General features: G+C 40.0%; 1 protein-coding gene across 2 annotated transcripts in view; it reads right to left on the bottom strand.

Moving 5' to 3' along the window:
• Positions 1-18695, bottom strand: part of RALGAPA2 (Ral GTPase activating protein catalytic subunit alpha 2) — a 340962-nt gene that overhangs the window by 94902 nt on the left and 227365 nt on the right. For both annotated transcript variants that reach the window (XM_058432702.1, XM_032142466.2), the window contains exon 37: positions 17755-17913. In XM_058432702.1, coding sequence (XP_058288685.1) covers positions 17755-17913 — 159 coding nt within the window. The remainder of the gene's footprint in view (positions 1-17754; positions 17914-18695) is intronic.

Here is an 18695-nt window from a genome sequence, read left to right as displayed (position 1 = left end):
AAGAGAGCACATAACTCCATGGAGCACCAGCAAGCAGCACTCTCTGAGGAGAGCACATAACTCCATGGAGCACCAGCAAGCAGCACTCTCTGAGGAGAGGCTGCTCAGAAAATGGTTCATTGGGCTTGGGCTAGTTTCTCGAAGGTGGGAAAAGACCGATTTACATTCTATCTTGCAGAGCCTGAGCCAGACACGGAAAGAGATTTCCAAATAGTAAGAAAGTCCTCTTAGGGAACAATATGGCATCTCCATGAATATATTTTAAAGACGGTTCATCACTTAATTTGGCCTGTAAGTGATTCTCCTTTGATGCCTTTGGAGTAAATGATTCTCAGTGATTAGAGATGAAAATAATATACATAATAGATATTTTTGGATTACAAGATTAAGACAAAATAACAAAAGAATCATAGACAAGGGGTTTAAAAGCCCAGGAACATTTCATTTTTGATGATGAGCCCAATGACTATGACCCCTAATTACTGAACCTGGTTCTCATCTCAGTGCTCAATGTACAGTATGTAATTCTCACAACAACTCCATGAGGCCAGCACTTTATCCCTACTTCAGAGAGGAAGAGATGAAGGCTAGAGGGGCTAACTGATTTGCTGTAGCTTAAGCTTGTGCAACCCATGGCCTGTGGGCCACATGCGGCCCTGGATGACTTTGAATGTGGCCCAACACAAATTCGGAACTTTCTTAAAACATTATGAGATTTTTTTTTTTTGCAATTTTTTTTAAGGTCATTAGCTACTATAAGTGTTAGTGTATTTTATGTGTGGCCCAAGATAATTCTTTTTCCAATGTGGCCCTTGGAAGGCAAAAGATTGGACACCCCTGCTTTAGTTCATCAAGTTCAGGATTTGGGCCAACTCCTCACTGTGGCCTTGCAGGTTCTGCTATGTAACGTCCCCTGTACCCCTGATAATTTTCCCTGCTCTGATGTTAGCTCCATCTGAAATTAATATAGTTATTCCAGCTTTCTTTGATTGGTGTGAGCATGGTATATCTTTCTCCATCCCTTTACTTTTAATCTGTGTCTTCATATTTAAAGTGGGTCTCCTGTAGACAACATAAATAGTTGGGTCTTGGCTTCTTTGGCACCCACTCTGACAGTCTCTTTTAATTGATATATTTAAGACCACTGACATGTATTTTATTCATTGGCCTTATTCTTTGTTTTCTTTTTTGGTCTTCCACTCATTTGCTGCCTTCTCTAGTTTTAAGTGAGAATTTTATATGAGTCAATTTTTCTCCTCTCTTGGCATATTATAATTCTTTTAAAAACGTTTTATTGGTGGTTGCCCTGAGTTTGAAAATACATTTATAACTAACCCAAATCCACTTTCAAATAACACTATACTGCTTCATAGGTAGTGGAAGTTCCTTATAAGAGAGTATTCCCAATTCCTCCCTCCTATCCGTATAACATTGCTATAATTTATTACTTATCCATATGCTATAAGTATGAAATATTGGTTGCTATTATTATCTAGAACATATTGTTATCTGTTAGATCAATTAAGAATAAGAAAAGGGCTGGGTGTGGTGGCTCATGCCTGTAATCCCAGCACTTTGGGAGGCCAAGATGACCAGATCACTTGAGCCCAGGAGTTCAAGACCAGCCTGGGCATCATGGCAAAACCCTGTCTCTAGAAAAAACACAAAATTAGCCAGGCATGGTGGTGTGTGCCTGTAGTCCCAGCTATCCAGGAAGCCGAGGTAGGAGGATCACCTGAGCCTGGGGAGGTCCAGGTTGCAGTGAGCCATGATCATGCCACTATACTCCAGCCTGGACAACAGACTGACAGTCTGTTTCAAAAAAAGAATTAAAAAAAGATTTCATTTTACCTACATTTCTTCCTTCTCTAAAGCTTTTCCCTTCTTTAGGTGAGTAAATCTTTATGACTTATATAATTTCTTTTTTTTTTTGATGATGAAGGAAAGGCAAGGCAGGTCTACTAATCACTTATTCCCTCAACTTTTGTCTGAGAAGTTCTTTCTCCTTCACTTTTGAAGGATAATTTCTCTGGATACAGAATTCTAGGTTGGTAGTTTTTTGTTTTTGTTTTTTCCTTTCAACACTTTAAATATATTATGCCACTCTCTTCTTGATTGCTCAGTTTCTGAAGAGAAGCCCTATTTATTACCCTTGCTCTTCTGCAGCTACTGGTACCAGCATAGGAGCCTTCTGGCTCCTTTCAAGATTTTCTCTTCGTTTTTGGTTTTCTGTGCTTTGTATGTACCTAGGTATAGACATTTTGATATTTATTCTCCTTGGTGCTCCTGGTGCTTCCTGGATCTGTCAATAATTTTGAAAAATTCTCAGCCATGACAATTTCCAATATTTCTTCTCCTTTCTCTTCCTTGTAGTCTCATTACATGTTGTTACACCTTTTGTGATTGTCACACAGGTCTTGGAAGTTCTGTTCAGATGTTTTTCAACCTTTTCTCCCCTCTACATTCCAGTTTCACGGTTTCACGGTTTCTACTGACACATCCTCAGGCTCACAATTCCTCTCCTTGGCCATGCCCAGTTTACTCATGAGCCCATCAGGCATTCTTTGTTTCTGTCATAGGGTTTTTGGTTTCTAGCATTTCATTTTAATTATTTCTTGGAGTGCCTATCTCTCTATTTACATTAGCCATCTCTTCTTATATGTTGTCCACTTTTTCCATTAGTATCCTTAGCATATTAATCATAGTTATTTTAAATTGTCAATCTGATTATTCTAAAATCTCTGCCATATTTGAGTCTGGTTTTGATACCTGCTCTGTCTCTTAGAATTGTTTATTTTGCCTTTTAGTGTGCCTTGTACTTTTTGTTGAAAGCTGGATATGATGTATCAGGTAAAATGAACTGAAGTAATCAGGCCTCAAATGTGGGGTTTTACGTTTAATTGGCTAACAGGCTGTGCTTCTTGTTTTCTATAGCTGTAGATGTCAGAGGTTAAAATTTCTTTGAATGACCTTGCTTTTATCACCCATGTTATTTCTAGGCTTTTTTACATAACTTTTCTTAAATAAGATCTGGGATGTGCAGTTCTTTCAGCTGTACTCCCTGTTACTATACAAAAGCCCTTCTGATATTGTAGTTAGGTATGGAGAAGAGGAAGCATTCTATAGTCCTAGGATTAGGTCTCAGTCTTTCAGTGAGCCTGTGCCCCTGGACTGTGACCTTCAAAAGTGCTTCTCAGTTTTGTTTTCTTGTCTCCTTCCAATTCCAACTTAGATGAGATAGGAGACTAGAGGGCATTGGTATTAAGTGTTTCCCTTCCCCCAGGCCAGACAGGTTGTGTTAAAATAGTTTCTCTTGGCTGGGCACAGTGGCTCATGCCTGTAATATCAGCACTTTGGGAGGCTGAGGTGAGTGGATCACTTGAGTTCAGGAGTTTGAGACTAGCCTGGGCAACATGGTGAAATCCCGCTTTCTCCAAAAAAACACACAAAACTTAGCCAGGCATGGTGGCATACGCCTTTAGTCCCAGCTACTCAGGAGGCTGAGGTGCGAGGATTGCTTGAGCCCTGGAGGCAGAGGTTGCAGTGAGCTGAGATCATACCACTGCACTCTAGCCTGGGTGACAGAGCCAGACTCGGTCTCAAAAAAAAAAAAAAAAAAAAAAAAAAGTTTCTCTTGAGGGCAGACTTTGTTAAGAACAAAATACTTTGGGTATATAGTCATACCTAGGTATATGAGGGGAACTGCCTCCAGAACCAATGCTCCACCCCTGTGCATGCCAAAATTCAAGCATACTTAATTCCCACAATTGGCCCACAAATACCAAAAGTCAGCCCTCCATTTACATGGGTTTCGTCTCCCACGAATACTGTATATTTTCCATCTGTGTTTGGTTGAAAAAAATCCATGTGTAGGTGGACCCACACAGTTCAAACCCATGTTGCTGAAAGGTCAACTGTATTTCCAAATGACTGCTTTCTCCCTTTTTCTGCCAAAGAGGGGATTTTCCTCGTTTTTACTGTGAGAACCTGGTAGGTGTCCTAGAGGTAGAACTCACAAAAGTGTGGGGGATTGTCAGCCAGCCCCACTTGACTCTATTTAACTCTCAGATTTGCCCACACTAAGCCTCCTGCAATTGGTGAATTATAATTTAAGTATTCCTACTGTGGTATTGGTTTCCCAGAGGTTTCTGCTCCTGGGCTTCTGTTCCGATAAGCTGTGATTCTCTGTATCTGCCTGTCTCTCTAACTTTAGGGACAGGGGTTTGCCTGGTCATTTCAATTATCTGATGAATCTAAGAAGAACTGATTGATTATCAGTTAACTGCTGATTATCAGCTTGTTCTTTTTCTTGCTGTGAGGATGGCAGTGATTACTATCAAGCTCCCTACATACCGACTGGAAACCAGACATCTCCCTATCTGAATTAAAGCAGCCTCCTCACTGGCCATCAGAGAAATGCAAATCAAAACCACAGTGAGATACCATCTCACACTAGTTAGAATGGCCATCATTAAAAAGTCAGGAAACAACAGGTGCTGGAGAGGATGTGGAGAAATAGGAACACTTTTACACTGTTGGTGGGACTGTAAACTAGTTCAACCATTGTGGAAGTCAGTGTGGCGATTCCTCAGGGATCTAGAACTAGAAATACCATTTGACCCAGCCATCCCATTACTGGGTATATACCCAAAGGACTATAAATCATGCTGCTATAAAGACACATGCACACGTGTGTTTATTGTGGCACTATTCACAATAGCAAAGAGTTGGAACCAACCCAAATGTCCAACAACGATAGACTGGATTAAGAAAATGTGGCACATATACACCATGGAATACTATGCAGCCATAAAAAATGATGAGTTCATGTCCTTTGTAGGGACATGGATGAAACTGGAAAACATCATTCTCAGTAAACTATGGCAAGGACAAAAAACCAAACACCGCATGTTCTCACTCATAGGTGGGAATTGAACAATGAGAACTCATGGACACAGGAAGGGGAACATCACACTCCAGGGACTGTTGTGTGGTGGGGGGAGGGAGGAGGGACAGCATTAGGAGATATACCTAATGCTAAATGATGAGTTAATGGGTGCAGGAAATCAACATGGCACATGGATACATATGTAACAAACCTGCACATTGTGCACATGTACCCTAAAACCTAAAGTATAATAAAATATATATATATATATATACATATAAAATAAATAAAGCAGCCTCCTTCCTGCCCATTCTATCACTCTGCTTTACTTTCTTTGAAATACCCATTCCTATAAAAGAGTCTCGGCTCAACCATTTATTTACTTATTTACTGGCCATCTCCCTTACTAAAATTTAGATTCCAGGAGAGTGGGACCCCCAGCCCTTGACACAGTACCTGGCATGAAGCAGCCTCAACAGATAGATGTTGCCTGCTTGACTGAATGAAGCACTCCTGTTCCCAAGGGACTGATTGCTGGGCATTAACCAAATCTGTTGCTCCTTTCGACATTTCTAGAATAAGATCTCTTGTGACCATCTGTCTTTTGCTTCATGGAGATGCATGAAAGGCCAGGGGAAGGGTGACGGGAGTGGCCTTGGGATCCTGAGTAGCCTTCTTCCACTGCCATAGTTTTGTTTGGTGGGTTTGAGGAAAATGTTCCACAATTAAAACATAAAGATTTAAAAACTGCAAAGATTGGGCAAAGCTATTTTGATATCAGTGTCTACAGCACAGAGGAAGCAGTTGGACCTATGAGAATTCACATGGGAGCAAAGAAGGAGGAGACTGTTCTACAAGTGATGACTAATAATGAGCTTTCCCTCTACAACAGTACTGGTAGAAAACACAGGCGTTTCAGTTCCAAAAAGGAAAATTAAGAATCTACTCATAGTCTAAGATCATTCGTGTTGCCAGGTTCAAATAAGAAATAAGAAAAAAAGAATAACCCTTTCTTCCTTCTATCTTCAGTAACACCACACTTCAGAGAGTTTATTTAAAAAATATTCTATACGGGGGGTGGAGCCAAGATGGCCGAATAGGAACAGCTCCGGTCTCCAGCTCCCAGCCCCAGCGACACAGAAGACGGGTGATTTCTGCATTTCTGCTTGAGGTACCGGTTTCATCTCACTAGGGAGTGCCTAACAGTGGGTGCAGGACAGTCGGTGAAGCGCACTGTGCATGAGCCGAAGCAGGGCGAGGCATTGCCTCACTCGGGAAGCACAAGGGGTCAGGGAGTTCCCCTTCCTAGTCAAAGAAAGGGGAAACAGACGGCACCTGGAATATCGGGTCAGTCCCATCCTAATACTGCGCTTTTCCAACGGGCCTGGAAAACAGCACACTAGGAGATTGTGTCCCGCACCTGGCTCGGAGGGTCCTATGCCCACGGAGTCTCGCTGATTGCTAGCACAGCAGTCTGAGATCAAGCTGCAAGGCGGCAGCGAGGCTGGGGGAGGGGCGCCCACCATTGCCCAGGCTTGCTTAGGTAAACAAAGCAGTCAGGAAGCTCGAACTGCGTGGAGCCCACCACAGCTCAAGGAGGCCTGCCTGCCTCTGTAGGCTCCACCTCTGAGGGCAGGGCACAGACAAACAAAAACTCAGCAAGAACCTCCACAGACTTAAATGTTCCTGTCTGACTGACAGCTTTGAAGAGAGTAGTGGTTCTCCCAGCACGCAGCTGGAGATCTGAGAACGGACAGACTGCCTCCTAAAGTGGGTCCCTCACCCCTGAGCAGCCTAACTGGGAGGCACCCCCCAAGTAGGGACAGACTGACACCTCATTCAACCGGGCACTCCTCTGAGACAAAACTTTCAGAGGAACTATCAGACAGCTGAATTTGTGGTCTCACGAAAATCCGCTGTTCTGCAGCCACCGCTGCTGACACCCAGCCAAACAGGGTCTGGAGTGGACCTCTAGTAAACTCCAACAGACCTGCAGCTGAGGGTCCTGTCTGGTAGAAGGAAAACTAACAAACAGAAAGGACATCCACACCAAAAACCCATCTGTACATCACCATCATCAAAGACAAAAAGTAGATAAAACCACAAAGATGGGGAAAAAACAGAGCAAAAAAACTGGAAACTCTAAAAAACAGAGCACCTCTCCTCCTCCAAAGGAACGCAGTTCCTCACCAGCAACGGAACAAAGCTGGATGGAGGATGACTTTGATGAGTTGAGAGAAGAAGGCTTCAGACGTTCAAACTACTCTGAGCTACAAGAGGAAATTCAAAACAATAGCAAAGAAGTTAAAAACTTTGAAAAAAAATTAGAAGGATGGATAACTAGAATAACCAATGGAGAGAAGGGCTTAAAGGAGCTGATGGAGCTGAAAGCCAAGTTTCGAGAACTACGCGAAGATTGCAGAAGCCTCAATAGCAGATGCGATCAACTGGAAGAAAGGGTATCGCTGATGGAAGATGAAATGAATGAAATGAAGAGAGAAGGGAAGTTTAGAGAAAAAAGAATAAAAAGAAATGAACAAAGCCTCCAAGAAATTTGGGACCATGTGAAAAGACCAAACCTACGTCTGATTGGTGTACCTGAAAATGATGGGGAGAATGGAACCAAGTTGGAAAACACTCTGCAAGATATTATCCAGGAGAACTTCCCCAATCTAGCAAGGCAGGCCAGCATTCAGATTCAGGAAATACAGAGAACGCCACAAAGATACTCCTCGAGAAGGGCAACTCCAAGACACATAATTGTCAGATTCACCAAAGTTGAAATGAAGGAAAAAATGTTAAGGGCAGCCAGAGAGAAAGGTCGGGTTACCCACAAAGGGAAGCCCATCAGACTAACAGCTGATCTCTCAGCAGAAACTCTACAAGCCAGAAGAGAGTGGGGGCCGATATTCAACATTCTTAAAGAAAAGAATTTTCAAACCAGAATTTCCTATCCCGCCAAACTAAGCTTCATAAGTGAAGGAGAAATAAAATACTTTACAGACAAGCAAACGCTGAGTGATTTTGTCACCACCAGGCCTGCCCTAAAAGAGCTCCTGAAGGAAGCACTAAACATGGAAAGGAACAACCGGTTCCAGCCACTGCAAAAACATGCCAAATTGTAAAGACCATCGAGGCTAGGAAGAAACTATAGCAACTAACGAGCAAAATAACCAACTAACATCATAATGACAGGATCAGATTCACACATAACAATATTAACGTTAAATGTAAATGGGCTAAATGCTCCAATCAAAAGACACAGACTGGCAAACTGGATAAGGAGTCAGGACCCATCAGTGTGCTGTATTCAGGAAACCCATCTCATGTGCAGAGACACACATAGACTCAAAATAAAGGGATGGAGGAAGATCTATCAAGCAACTGGAAAACAAAAAAAGGCAGGGGTTGCAATCCTAGTCTCTGATAAAATAGACTTTAAACCAACAAAGATCAAAAGAGACAAAGAAGGCCATTACATAATGGTAAAGGGATCAATTCAACAAGAAGAGCTAACTATCCTAAATATATATGCACCCAACACAGGAACACCCAGATTCATAAAGCAAGTCCTCAGTGACCTACAAAGGGACTTAAACTCCCACACAATAATAATGGGAGATTTTAACACCCCACTGTCAGCATTAGACAGATCAACGAGACAGAAAGTTAACAAGGATATCCAGGAATTGAACTCAGCTCTACATAAAGTGGACCTAATAGACATCTACAGAACTCTCCACCCCAAGTCAACAGAATATACATTTTTTTCAGCACCACACCACACCTATTCCAAAATTGACCACATAGTTGGAAGTAAAGCTCTCCTCAGCAAATGTAAAAGAACAGAAATTATAACAAACTGTCTCTCAGACCACAGTGCAATCAAACTAGAACTCAGGATTAAGAAACTCACTCAAAACCGCTCAACTACATGGAAACTGAACAACCTGCTCCTGAATGACTATTGGGCACATAATGAAATGAAGGCAGAAATAAAGATGTTCTTTGAAACCAACGAGAACAAAGACACAACATACCAGAATCTCTGGGACACATTCCAAGCAGTGTGTAGAGGGAAATTTATAGCACTAAATGCCCACAAGAGAAAGCAGGAAAGATCCAAAATTGACACCCTAATATCACAATTAAAAGAACTAGAAAAGCAAGAGCAAACACATTCAAAAGCTAGCAGAAGGCTAGAAATAACTAAAATCAGAGCAGAACTGAAGGAAATAGAGACACAAAAAACCCTTCAAAAAATTAATGAATCCAGGAGCTGGTTTTTTGAAAAGATCAACAAAATTGATGGACCGCTAGCAAGACTAATAAAGAAGAAAAGAGAGAAGAATCAAATAGATGCAATAAAAAACGAAAAAGGGGATATCACCACCGATCCCACAGAAATACAATCTACCATCAGAGAATACTACAAACACCTCTATGCAAATAAGCTAGAAAATCTAGAAGAAATGGATAAATTCGTCGACAAATACACCCTCCCAAGACTAAACCAGGAAGAAGTTGAATCTCTGAATAGACCAATAACAGGCTCTGAAATTGTGGCAATAATCAATAGCTTACCAACCAAAAAGAGTCCAGGACCTGATGGATTCACAGCTGAATTCTACCAGAGGTACAAGGAGGAACTGGTACCATTCCTTCTGAAACTATTCCAATCGATAGAAAAAGAGGGAATCCTCCCTAACACATTTTATGAAGCCAGCATCGTCCTGATACCAAAACCTGGCAGAGACATAACCAAAAAAGAGAATTTCAGACCAATATCCTTGATGAACATTGATGCAAAAATCCTCAATAAAATACTGGCAAACTGAATCCAGCAGCACATCAAAAAGCTTATCCACCATGATCAAGTGGGCTTCATCCCTGGGATGCAAGGCTGGTTCAACATATGCAAATCAATAAATGTAATCCAGCATATAAACAGAACCAAAGACAAAAACCACATGATTATCTCAATAGATGCAGAAAAGGCCTTTGACAAAATTCAACAACCCTTCATGCTAAAAACTCTCAATAAATTAGGTATTGATGGGACGTATCTCAAAATAATAAGAGCTATCTACGACAAACCCACAGCCAATATCATACTCAATGGGCAAAAACTGGAAGCATTCCCTCTGAACACTGGCACAAGACAGGGATGCCCTCTCTCGCCGCTCCTATTCAACATAGTGCTGGAAGTTCTGGCCAGAGCAATCAGGCAGGAGAAGGAAATAAAGGGTATTCAATTAGGAAAAGAGGAAGTCAAATTGTCCCTGTTTGCAGATGACATGATTGTATATCTAGAAAATCCCATTGTCTCAGCGCAAAATCTCCTTAAGCTGATTAGCAACTTCAGCAAAGTCTCAGGATACAAAATTAATGTACAAAAACCACAAGCATTCTTGTACACCAATAACAGACAAACAGAGAGCCAAATCATGAGTGAACTCCCATTCACAATTGCTTCAAAGAGAATAAAATACCTAGGAATCCAACTTACAAGGGATGTGAAGGACCTCTTCAAGGAGAACTACAAACCACTGCTCAAGGAAATAAAAGAGGATACAAACAAATGGAAGAACATTCCATGCTCATGGGTTGGAAGAATCAATATCGTGAAAATGGCCATACTGCCCAAGGTCATTTATAGATTCAATGCCATCCCCATCAAGCTACCAATGACTTTCTTCACAGAATTGGAAAAAACTACTTTAAAGTTCATATGGAACCAAAAAAGAGCCCGCATCGCCAAGTCAATCCTAAGCCAAAAGAACAAAGCTGGAGGCATCATGCTACCTGACTTTAAACTATACTACAAGGCTACAGTAACCAAAACAGCATGGTACTGGTACCACAACAGAGACATAGATCAATGGAACAGAACAGAGCCCTCAGAAATGATGCCGCATAGCTACAACTATTTGATCTTTGACAAACCTGACAAAAACAAGAAATGGGGAAAGGATTCCCTATTTAATAAATGGTGCTGGGAAAACTGGCTAACCATATGTAGAAAGCTGAAACTGGATCCTTTCCTTACACCTTATACAAAAATTAATTCAAGATGGATTAAAGACATATATTAGACCTAAAACCATTAAAATCCTACAAGAAAACCTAGGCAATACCATTCAGGACATAGGCGTGGGCAAGGACTTCATGTCTAAAACACCAAAAGCAATGGCAACAAAAGCCAAAATCGACAAATGGGATCTCATTAAACTGAAGAGCGTCTGCACAGCAAAAGAAACTATCATCAGAGTGAACAGGCAACCTACAGAATGGGAGAAAATTTTTGCAACCTACTCATCTGACAAAGGGCTAATATCCAGAATCTACAATGAACTCAAACAAATTTACAAGAAAAAAACAAACAACCCCATCAAAAAGTGGGCAGAGGACATGAACAGACACTTCTCAAAAGAAGACATTTATGCAGCCAAAAAACACATGAAGAAATGCTCATCATCACTGGCCATCAGAGAAATGCAAATCAAAACCACAGTGAGATACCATCTCACACCAGTTAGAATGGCCATCATTAAAAAATAGGAAACAACAGGTGCTGGAGAGGATGTGGAGAAATAGGAACACTTTTACACTGTTGGTGGGACTGTAAACTAGTTCAACCATTGTGGAAGTCAGTGTGGCGATTCCTCAGGGATCTCGAACTAGAAATACCATTTGACCCAGCCATCCCATTACTGGGTATATACCCAAAGGACTATAAATCATGCTGCTATAAAGACACATGCACACGTATGTTTATTGCGGCACTATTCACAATAGCAAAGAGTTGGAACTAACCCAAATGTCCAACAACGATAGACTGGATTAAGAAAATGTGGCACATATACACCATGGAATACTATGCAGCCATAAAAAATGATGAGTTCGTGTCCTTTGTAGGGACATGGATGAAACTGGAAAACATCATTCTCAGTAAACTATCGCAAGGACAAAAAACCAAACACCGCATGTTCTCACTCATAGGTGGGAATTGAACAATGAGAACTCATGGACACAGGAAGGGGAACATCACACTCCGGGGACTGTTGTGGGGTGGGGGGAGGTGGGAGGGGACAGCATTAGGAGATACACCTAATGCTAAATGACGAGTTAATGGGTGCAGGAAATCAACATGACACATGGATACATATGTAACAAACCTGCACATTGTGCACATGTACCCTAAAACCCTAAAGTATAATAAAAAAAAAAAGAAAAAAAATATTCTATATAAAAAAAATAAGTGTACTTCCTCTTATGGCTTATACTAAAAGCAGTCCAGTAATCGGTGAGGTGGAGTTGTAATGAAAGTATTCATGAAAAAAAAGCAAGAGCAAAAAACCCAACAACAACAAACTAATACATTTCAAGTATAGCATAGAAAATACTACTGTAAAGATAAATTATCTGATTTGGGGCAATGAGTGCTCCTTCGTTTTCACAGAAAAGTTCTGTGTGCTCTGGACACCCATCCTCCTTGCTGGGCTGAGTGGCTGACATTGTGTGCACCTGTGTGCAGGAACCTAGGCAGTCGCAGGCCAAGGGGTCTGGGGAGTGTGCTGTCTCTTGAGCCAAAAGGCCCTTCCTATTGAGTAGCTCAGAGGCAGGGAATGAGAGCTGCCTTGCTTTCCTACACTACCATTTGCCATTTGGTATGCATTTACACAGGCTGGCTCTGGCTGGCCAAAGGAGAGAAGATAAAGCAAATAAGAAGAGGATGTATATGCAAAGATCAACTTAAGAAAGGGGAAACGACGTCAACTTCTGAGGAAAATCAGTTGAGAAGAAATTCTCAAAAGCCAAATTGTTGTGAAAGATAAAACAGCAGCTAAGAGCTAATAATAGTAGGCTATAGATTTTCTTCCATCTGTATCAAGGCTTATTGTATAAATAAACATTCTTTAGTATTCTTCAGCAACTGCTCGTGGGTGACTCAGTCTTTCAAAAACTGGACAAAAGGAATAATACAAATCCCCTGTATCTAGGGAATTCCTCTAATTAGAAGTGGCAATGAATTAGAGAAGAAATTTGATTTTAATTTAACATCTGCAAATGACAGATGCCTTTTCACATAGTTCTCAATGTCATTCCTTTACTAAAAATAATGCTAATAACAATAATAATAAATTACCCAAACAGAACATAACATAGTAATCCATTTAATAACCTATTTTAGTACATTCTGGTTGTTTGGTATTTTCAATGATCTTTTCTAAATAAATAATTCTTTGTATATTCAATCAAAGGTTAACAATTTATTTTCCCTGAGAAGTTCCCAGAGCATTTTAAAGGGCACGATTTAATCTTAAACAGGTTAGTTGGCTGTGATTGGGATAAATATTTAAGAAAACTGCACATATAAAATGAAAAGAAAGAAATTTACATAACCATGTTGCAAAGTCAAACACTCTCCCTATACCGTGAGGCCACACTAGTAAGCTTAAAAGACTTCCTTTCAAACTCAGTGCCAATCCTAGGCTCCTCTCAGCCTCCCACGTGCAAATGCTCTTGCAACTTCTGGCACAACAGCCTTTTCCCAGCATTTCGGGGCACCTGCTCCAGGTACAGGTCCTGGGCTAGATGTCACCCTGAAGAGGGATGCATGAACACACATGAAAACACACACACACACACATACACACAGACACACTCACTCACTCACAATAGCTGCTGAACCTTCAAGAGAGACAGCGACTACTTATATGATGCTCTGGGGATAGTCAGGACAACTTAAGGAAAGGTACGGGCAGCTAGGAACAAGAGGATCCAAAAAAAAAAAGGCATTTAGAATCCCTGTAAGGACTACACAGAAGCCTTGGTTCTCAACCAGCATTTCACAGCTGAGGAAGCTAAGATTCAAAGAAACAGAAAGATCTGCCCAAGACACCTACCATCTTGTGGTAGGCTTAGAACTGGAACTCTGGTGTCCCATCTCCTGTCTTACTACTTCCCCTCCTATGCTTTTCAGAAATCGCTGAATCACTATCGTTTTTTTTCTCCATGCTCATATGTACCAGGGCTGAGTAAGTAGAGTTCAGAGGACATTAGCATATTTTCCATTTACAAAAGGGACACTCTGGTTGAGGTGAAGAGGAGGACACTTCACCAAAACTTCCTCTTGTCTCAACTGCTCCTGCTCAAGGCTGCTTCTAAACAACTACCCTCTGGTCAACTGGTCCCCAGCCAGTCACTACAATGCCTGGAAATAAACATGCCCAAGCCACTAAAACTTACCTTCGCAAATTTCTGAAGGCAAACACTTTGAACACCAATATTACCTTCCAGATACTGAGAGGGAAAGCAGCACGGGTACTCACTGCAGTGTGGAAGCTCTATGAATCACTTTTCTGAAGAACAACTCTGGCATTTTAACAAACCCCTTGAATCACTCACATTCTGCTCTATATGCAAGTCTTTCCTTGACTGCTGACTTAGTAATAAAAGCTGGAAAAAACATAAGTCTAACAATAACACATTTCTTTTCTGTGACCAAAGAATGATTGTGTCAATGTTTATGGAGATAGACTTATTTTGAAAGTAATTTAACAATGGAATGATGCTGCTAAGCACACTGATTTTTTTTTTTAATGAAAAAAAAGAAGTTCAATACAAAGCTCAAGAAGTGAACAGGCCCACTCAGATGAGAGGGTTTTATGCGTTCACACAAGCACACCCACACTTCTTCAACATACCATTTCACAAATGCTGTGTATTATTAAGAGGAGGCGGATTCTGCCAGGCGCATAATTTGTATATTTAAGGGAGGTGTATGGAATGAAAAAGCGAAATATGTTAAATTTCAAAGGACTTGGAAGCAATGCTGCCTGTAAGCTTGTATTACAAATAGCCCTACATTATTACATACGCTATTAATGAGGCCGAGTGAATGAAAGTACAATTTGAATATGCATGACTCTATCCAATGAGCAAGACTTTTGTGTACTGATGAGGTTTTTTTTTTTTCTCCCAAAAAAGGATTAAAATTATTCTTAGAGGAGTATGGCTGCCCAGAGAACAGTAAAATAAATGTACTTAGACCACAGAGTCATACTATACTCAGATGAAATATACAGGTGCTAAAAAAATGCCTTTGACTCTACCTACAATTTTGGAAACTTATGCATATCCTGTCCTTCAAAAGGAATATTCCTTAACTTCAAGCAGCTGCGTCATTACAATTTCTAAGAAAAAAATAATGATTTTGGTGGAGATCCCTAAAAGTAGGCAAGGTTAAATAAACCTTTTGAGTACAAAGCCTTCCCTTCCACAGTAAGGAGCACTAGTTAAAAGGCTGGGGAATGGGTAAATTATTGTACCAAATGGCTGAGAATTAATCTCTGCTGACTAGCTGTAATCTAACGAGGCGTCTGTGTCCCAGGGAGCCCGCAGCATGTCCCTGGCGGTATGTGCAGTGTGTCGAGTCTGCGTGGCACCCTTTGTCCTCGCTCACAGGCGGCCTTTCCCCTCATTGTCCGTAATATCCTCATGCATCTGGGACGCGTGGAATGCATTCATACTAACAGACTTACCATTGTTTTCTCTCAGAAGCTTTGTTGAGCAAAGACTGCATCACGGTTACTGATAATTATATTGCTTAATTAATCAAGACAAAAAAAATTTGCAAATCATTGCCTGGTTGCCAAGCAGGGAGATAAAAAATGACAACAATACAAGCTGAAGCAATATAACAAAAGTAACAGCTATCTGATCAGAAATTCTTATATAATGAAGCTATTAATGCTAAATCGGTTAATGTTAACATTGCTCCAGGTGTCTCTACTTAGATGCAAACAAAAAGGCTAACATTATGGATATAAAAGGCCAAATGTTGCCATGGATTCTGTAACCTGATAGAGAGGACAGCCTTTTCATTTGATTAGGGAATGCAATTTAAATACCAGGGACTGAAGCCAAACAAACAGACTTTCTCTCCGCAAGCCTCTTGCATTCACCCTGGGGTCAGTGGTTGGTGAACAAAAGGTCAGCCACACTTGCCCTGGAAATGTCTGGATTAATTTTATTACATTGTAATGGTTTGTACTTTAAATGTAAGGATAATACTAAATTTCCAGTTGGCCATTATTCTCTTCTTCCCTTTAGGCTTTTTGAATTAAAATATTAAAAAAGCGATTTGCTCAATTCCTCTTGTCAGAATTTTAGCCAAATTCATAAAATGTGCAAACATTTTATAAGAAAGTTTATAAGGTATGTTAATAATTATATTCATGTATTATAGTGTACTACCTTTTTAAAAAATCACTTTTGATTATATGAAGTGAATTAAAATGCCTTGTATGTTTTTTATTTAAAAATAAAGGTGACATTTTTAGGACATTAAATGTCATTTTAGAGGCCCATTGTTGAAAATGAGCTAATAAAGCCAATTAATCCATACTAAATATTAAAGAAACACATTTCCTCTTTTTGAAAGCTATAAGACACTAAATTCACTGGTTCCCTTATATTAAAATTTTCAGTTTAATTCTTTAAAGTAGTGCTCTTCATGGACAAATACAAATGTTAGCACTAAGAGCCATTTTCATACACAAAACTGAAAACTTCACGCACATGGAGATCAGAATAAAAAATGATGCAAATATTTAATATGAAGTGACTTTTGGCATCTGCGTTCCCTCAATAGAAAAGAGGGTTCCCTTTATGTCAGGCTTTGCAACAGCCAGAATGGGACTTTTATGAATTCAGGAGTTGACCCACAATGCATCTATTCTGAGAATAATAAGCATGTTAAACTTGGAATTCATTAAGTATTCTCTCTCCATAGTAGTAATAACAAAAAACAACAGCAACAATAATAATAATAATAGCTAACACTTAAGTAGCTTTCACTCTGGACCAGGCACTGTTTGAAGCACTTTCTATTTACTAGCTCATTTAATCCTCACAACTTTAACCCTTTAGATTAGGTCATAAATCCCAATATGAACAATAAATCTGTTGCCTATTATTTCAAAGCTTTAAAAGAGAGTTTTCAGAAGGGTAACTTTCATCTCCTTCAGGAGAACAACTTGAAATGAAAATGAAGATTATACTTACTATCAAGCTGAAAAACACAAAGTCATTCCTCTTGAGGGATGGCTTAATATGCTAATGTTTAAGAACTTTAAAAACACTCTTCTATTAGTCATTCTAAAACAAAAACAAGTCGCTACATAAAGCATGGCTAAAATACCACTAAAGGTATGACAAGGATCGAAACTGCAGCCAATTTAGTACACAGCACACAGATCATTGGATTGTTCCAGCTCTTCCCATGATCAATACCAATTGACATGGCTGAATTGATTCTGCAGCAAGGTGCTCCAATTGTTGAAACTCATCACGTGGGCCGTGCTCCAGAGGCCCGGCCTCTTCGTGGACATGCCTGCAATTCTGCAGGATTGACCCCATTAGCACAGTCAGAGGCTTGGCAAGTGCCCATACACCAGGCAAGGCTGGATTCCATACCCACAGTTCTCCACAAAATGCTAGATGTGATATGGGGTTCCTTCAACTCTTATTATTAATCTACATACCCAAAATTTCAAGTTACAATTTTTCAAAAGTACAAAATTTAGAAAACTTAAAACATTTACAAAGTAACAAATTTGACATATAATTTCCAAAAAGGCCTAGTAATACAATAATAAAATTTTGTGCTCATGATGAAAAATTCTTTGAAAATCCCAATTCATATTGAATTCCTATAAAGCATGCATAATTCAGATATATGTAAGACATTCAACTGGATGAGAGTCCCCTTTAACATATTTGTATCATTGATTTTCAATGACAGTGAATCACACAGCAAATGCTTTATGAGTCAGTACAACAATGCAATGAAAACGTACCTCAGGTTTCTTTGTTATCGCGATGAAGAACATGTGATTCTTCATTGGGTAAATAATGATTGAAACATCTCCAAAGGCGGTTGGGATAATACCCCTGCGGTAGTCTCTGGAGTGTTCAGACCAGACGATATGGACCTCGTCATTCCCCAAGTGACGAAGCTGCAACAGCAAATTGGCTCTTTATTAATCAGGGTGATAACAGCAGTTTATGAGGGGTCATGGCTTACAAATTGAATTATAAAACTCAAAGGCCAAAAAAATTTCACTACCAAAAAAGGCTACAACACTGATGTTCTTCTGTGAGGATTTTAAAAAGCACAAGTGCATAAAAACACAGCCTGTCTTCTTAACGTGTTGGTACTAAGATAAGGCATGCGAGCTTCGCAGGCACATTACAGCTGGATGGGGCTGAGGCCTTTGTAAGAATTTATTTTCTAATGGAATTTAACTCCTGCGTCAGAGTCCTATGCTTTATATTGCTGAATATGTTTCTAAACAATTAACAACATGCGTCTTTTGTTCCACATTGCAGTTGTGCTTTATAAGACTCTCAATTCAGTGGTTATTATGAAAATAAGAATATGAACATAAGAGAACATAAACCATTACAACACAATTGTTACCAAATGTGTAAGAAACTAGATTTGTGTCAAACCTTTAAGAAAAGGATGTATAAAATTACCTTTGCTTAGGAAATGAATAACTATTGCTTAAGTCTGATAAGAACACTCCTACCTAGCATTTAAAGAGTGCTTACTGTATAGAAGACATGTTCACACGTACTATCTCGTTTAATCTTCCCACTAACTCTCTGAGGTAGATGACATCATCTTCATCTTATTGTACAAAAAAGAAACAGGCGCTCAGGAATGTGAAGGCACCACCTACCTGAGGGTGCATGAGTAGCAGTGGCAGAGTGGGCCCGGGACATGCACTGGGGC

The sequence above is a fragment of the Hylobates moloch genome, unplaced genomic scaffold (genome assembly GCF_009828535.3).
Source record: "Hylobates moloch isolate HMO894 unplaced genomic scaffold, HMol_V3 SCAFFOLD_21, whole genome shotgun sequence".
In the NCBI taxonomy this organism is placed as follows: Eukaryota; Metazoa; Chordata; class Mammalia; order Primates; family Hylobatidae; genus Hylobates; species Hylobates moloch.
Note: the sequence above shows the minus strand (reverse complement) of the source record. Positions and strands in the feature narration are given on the sequence as shown.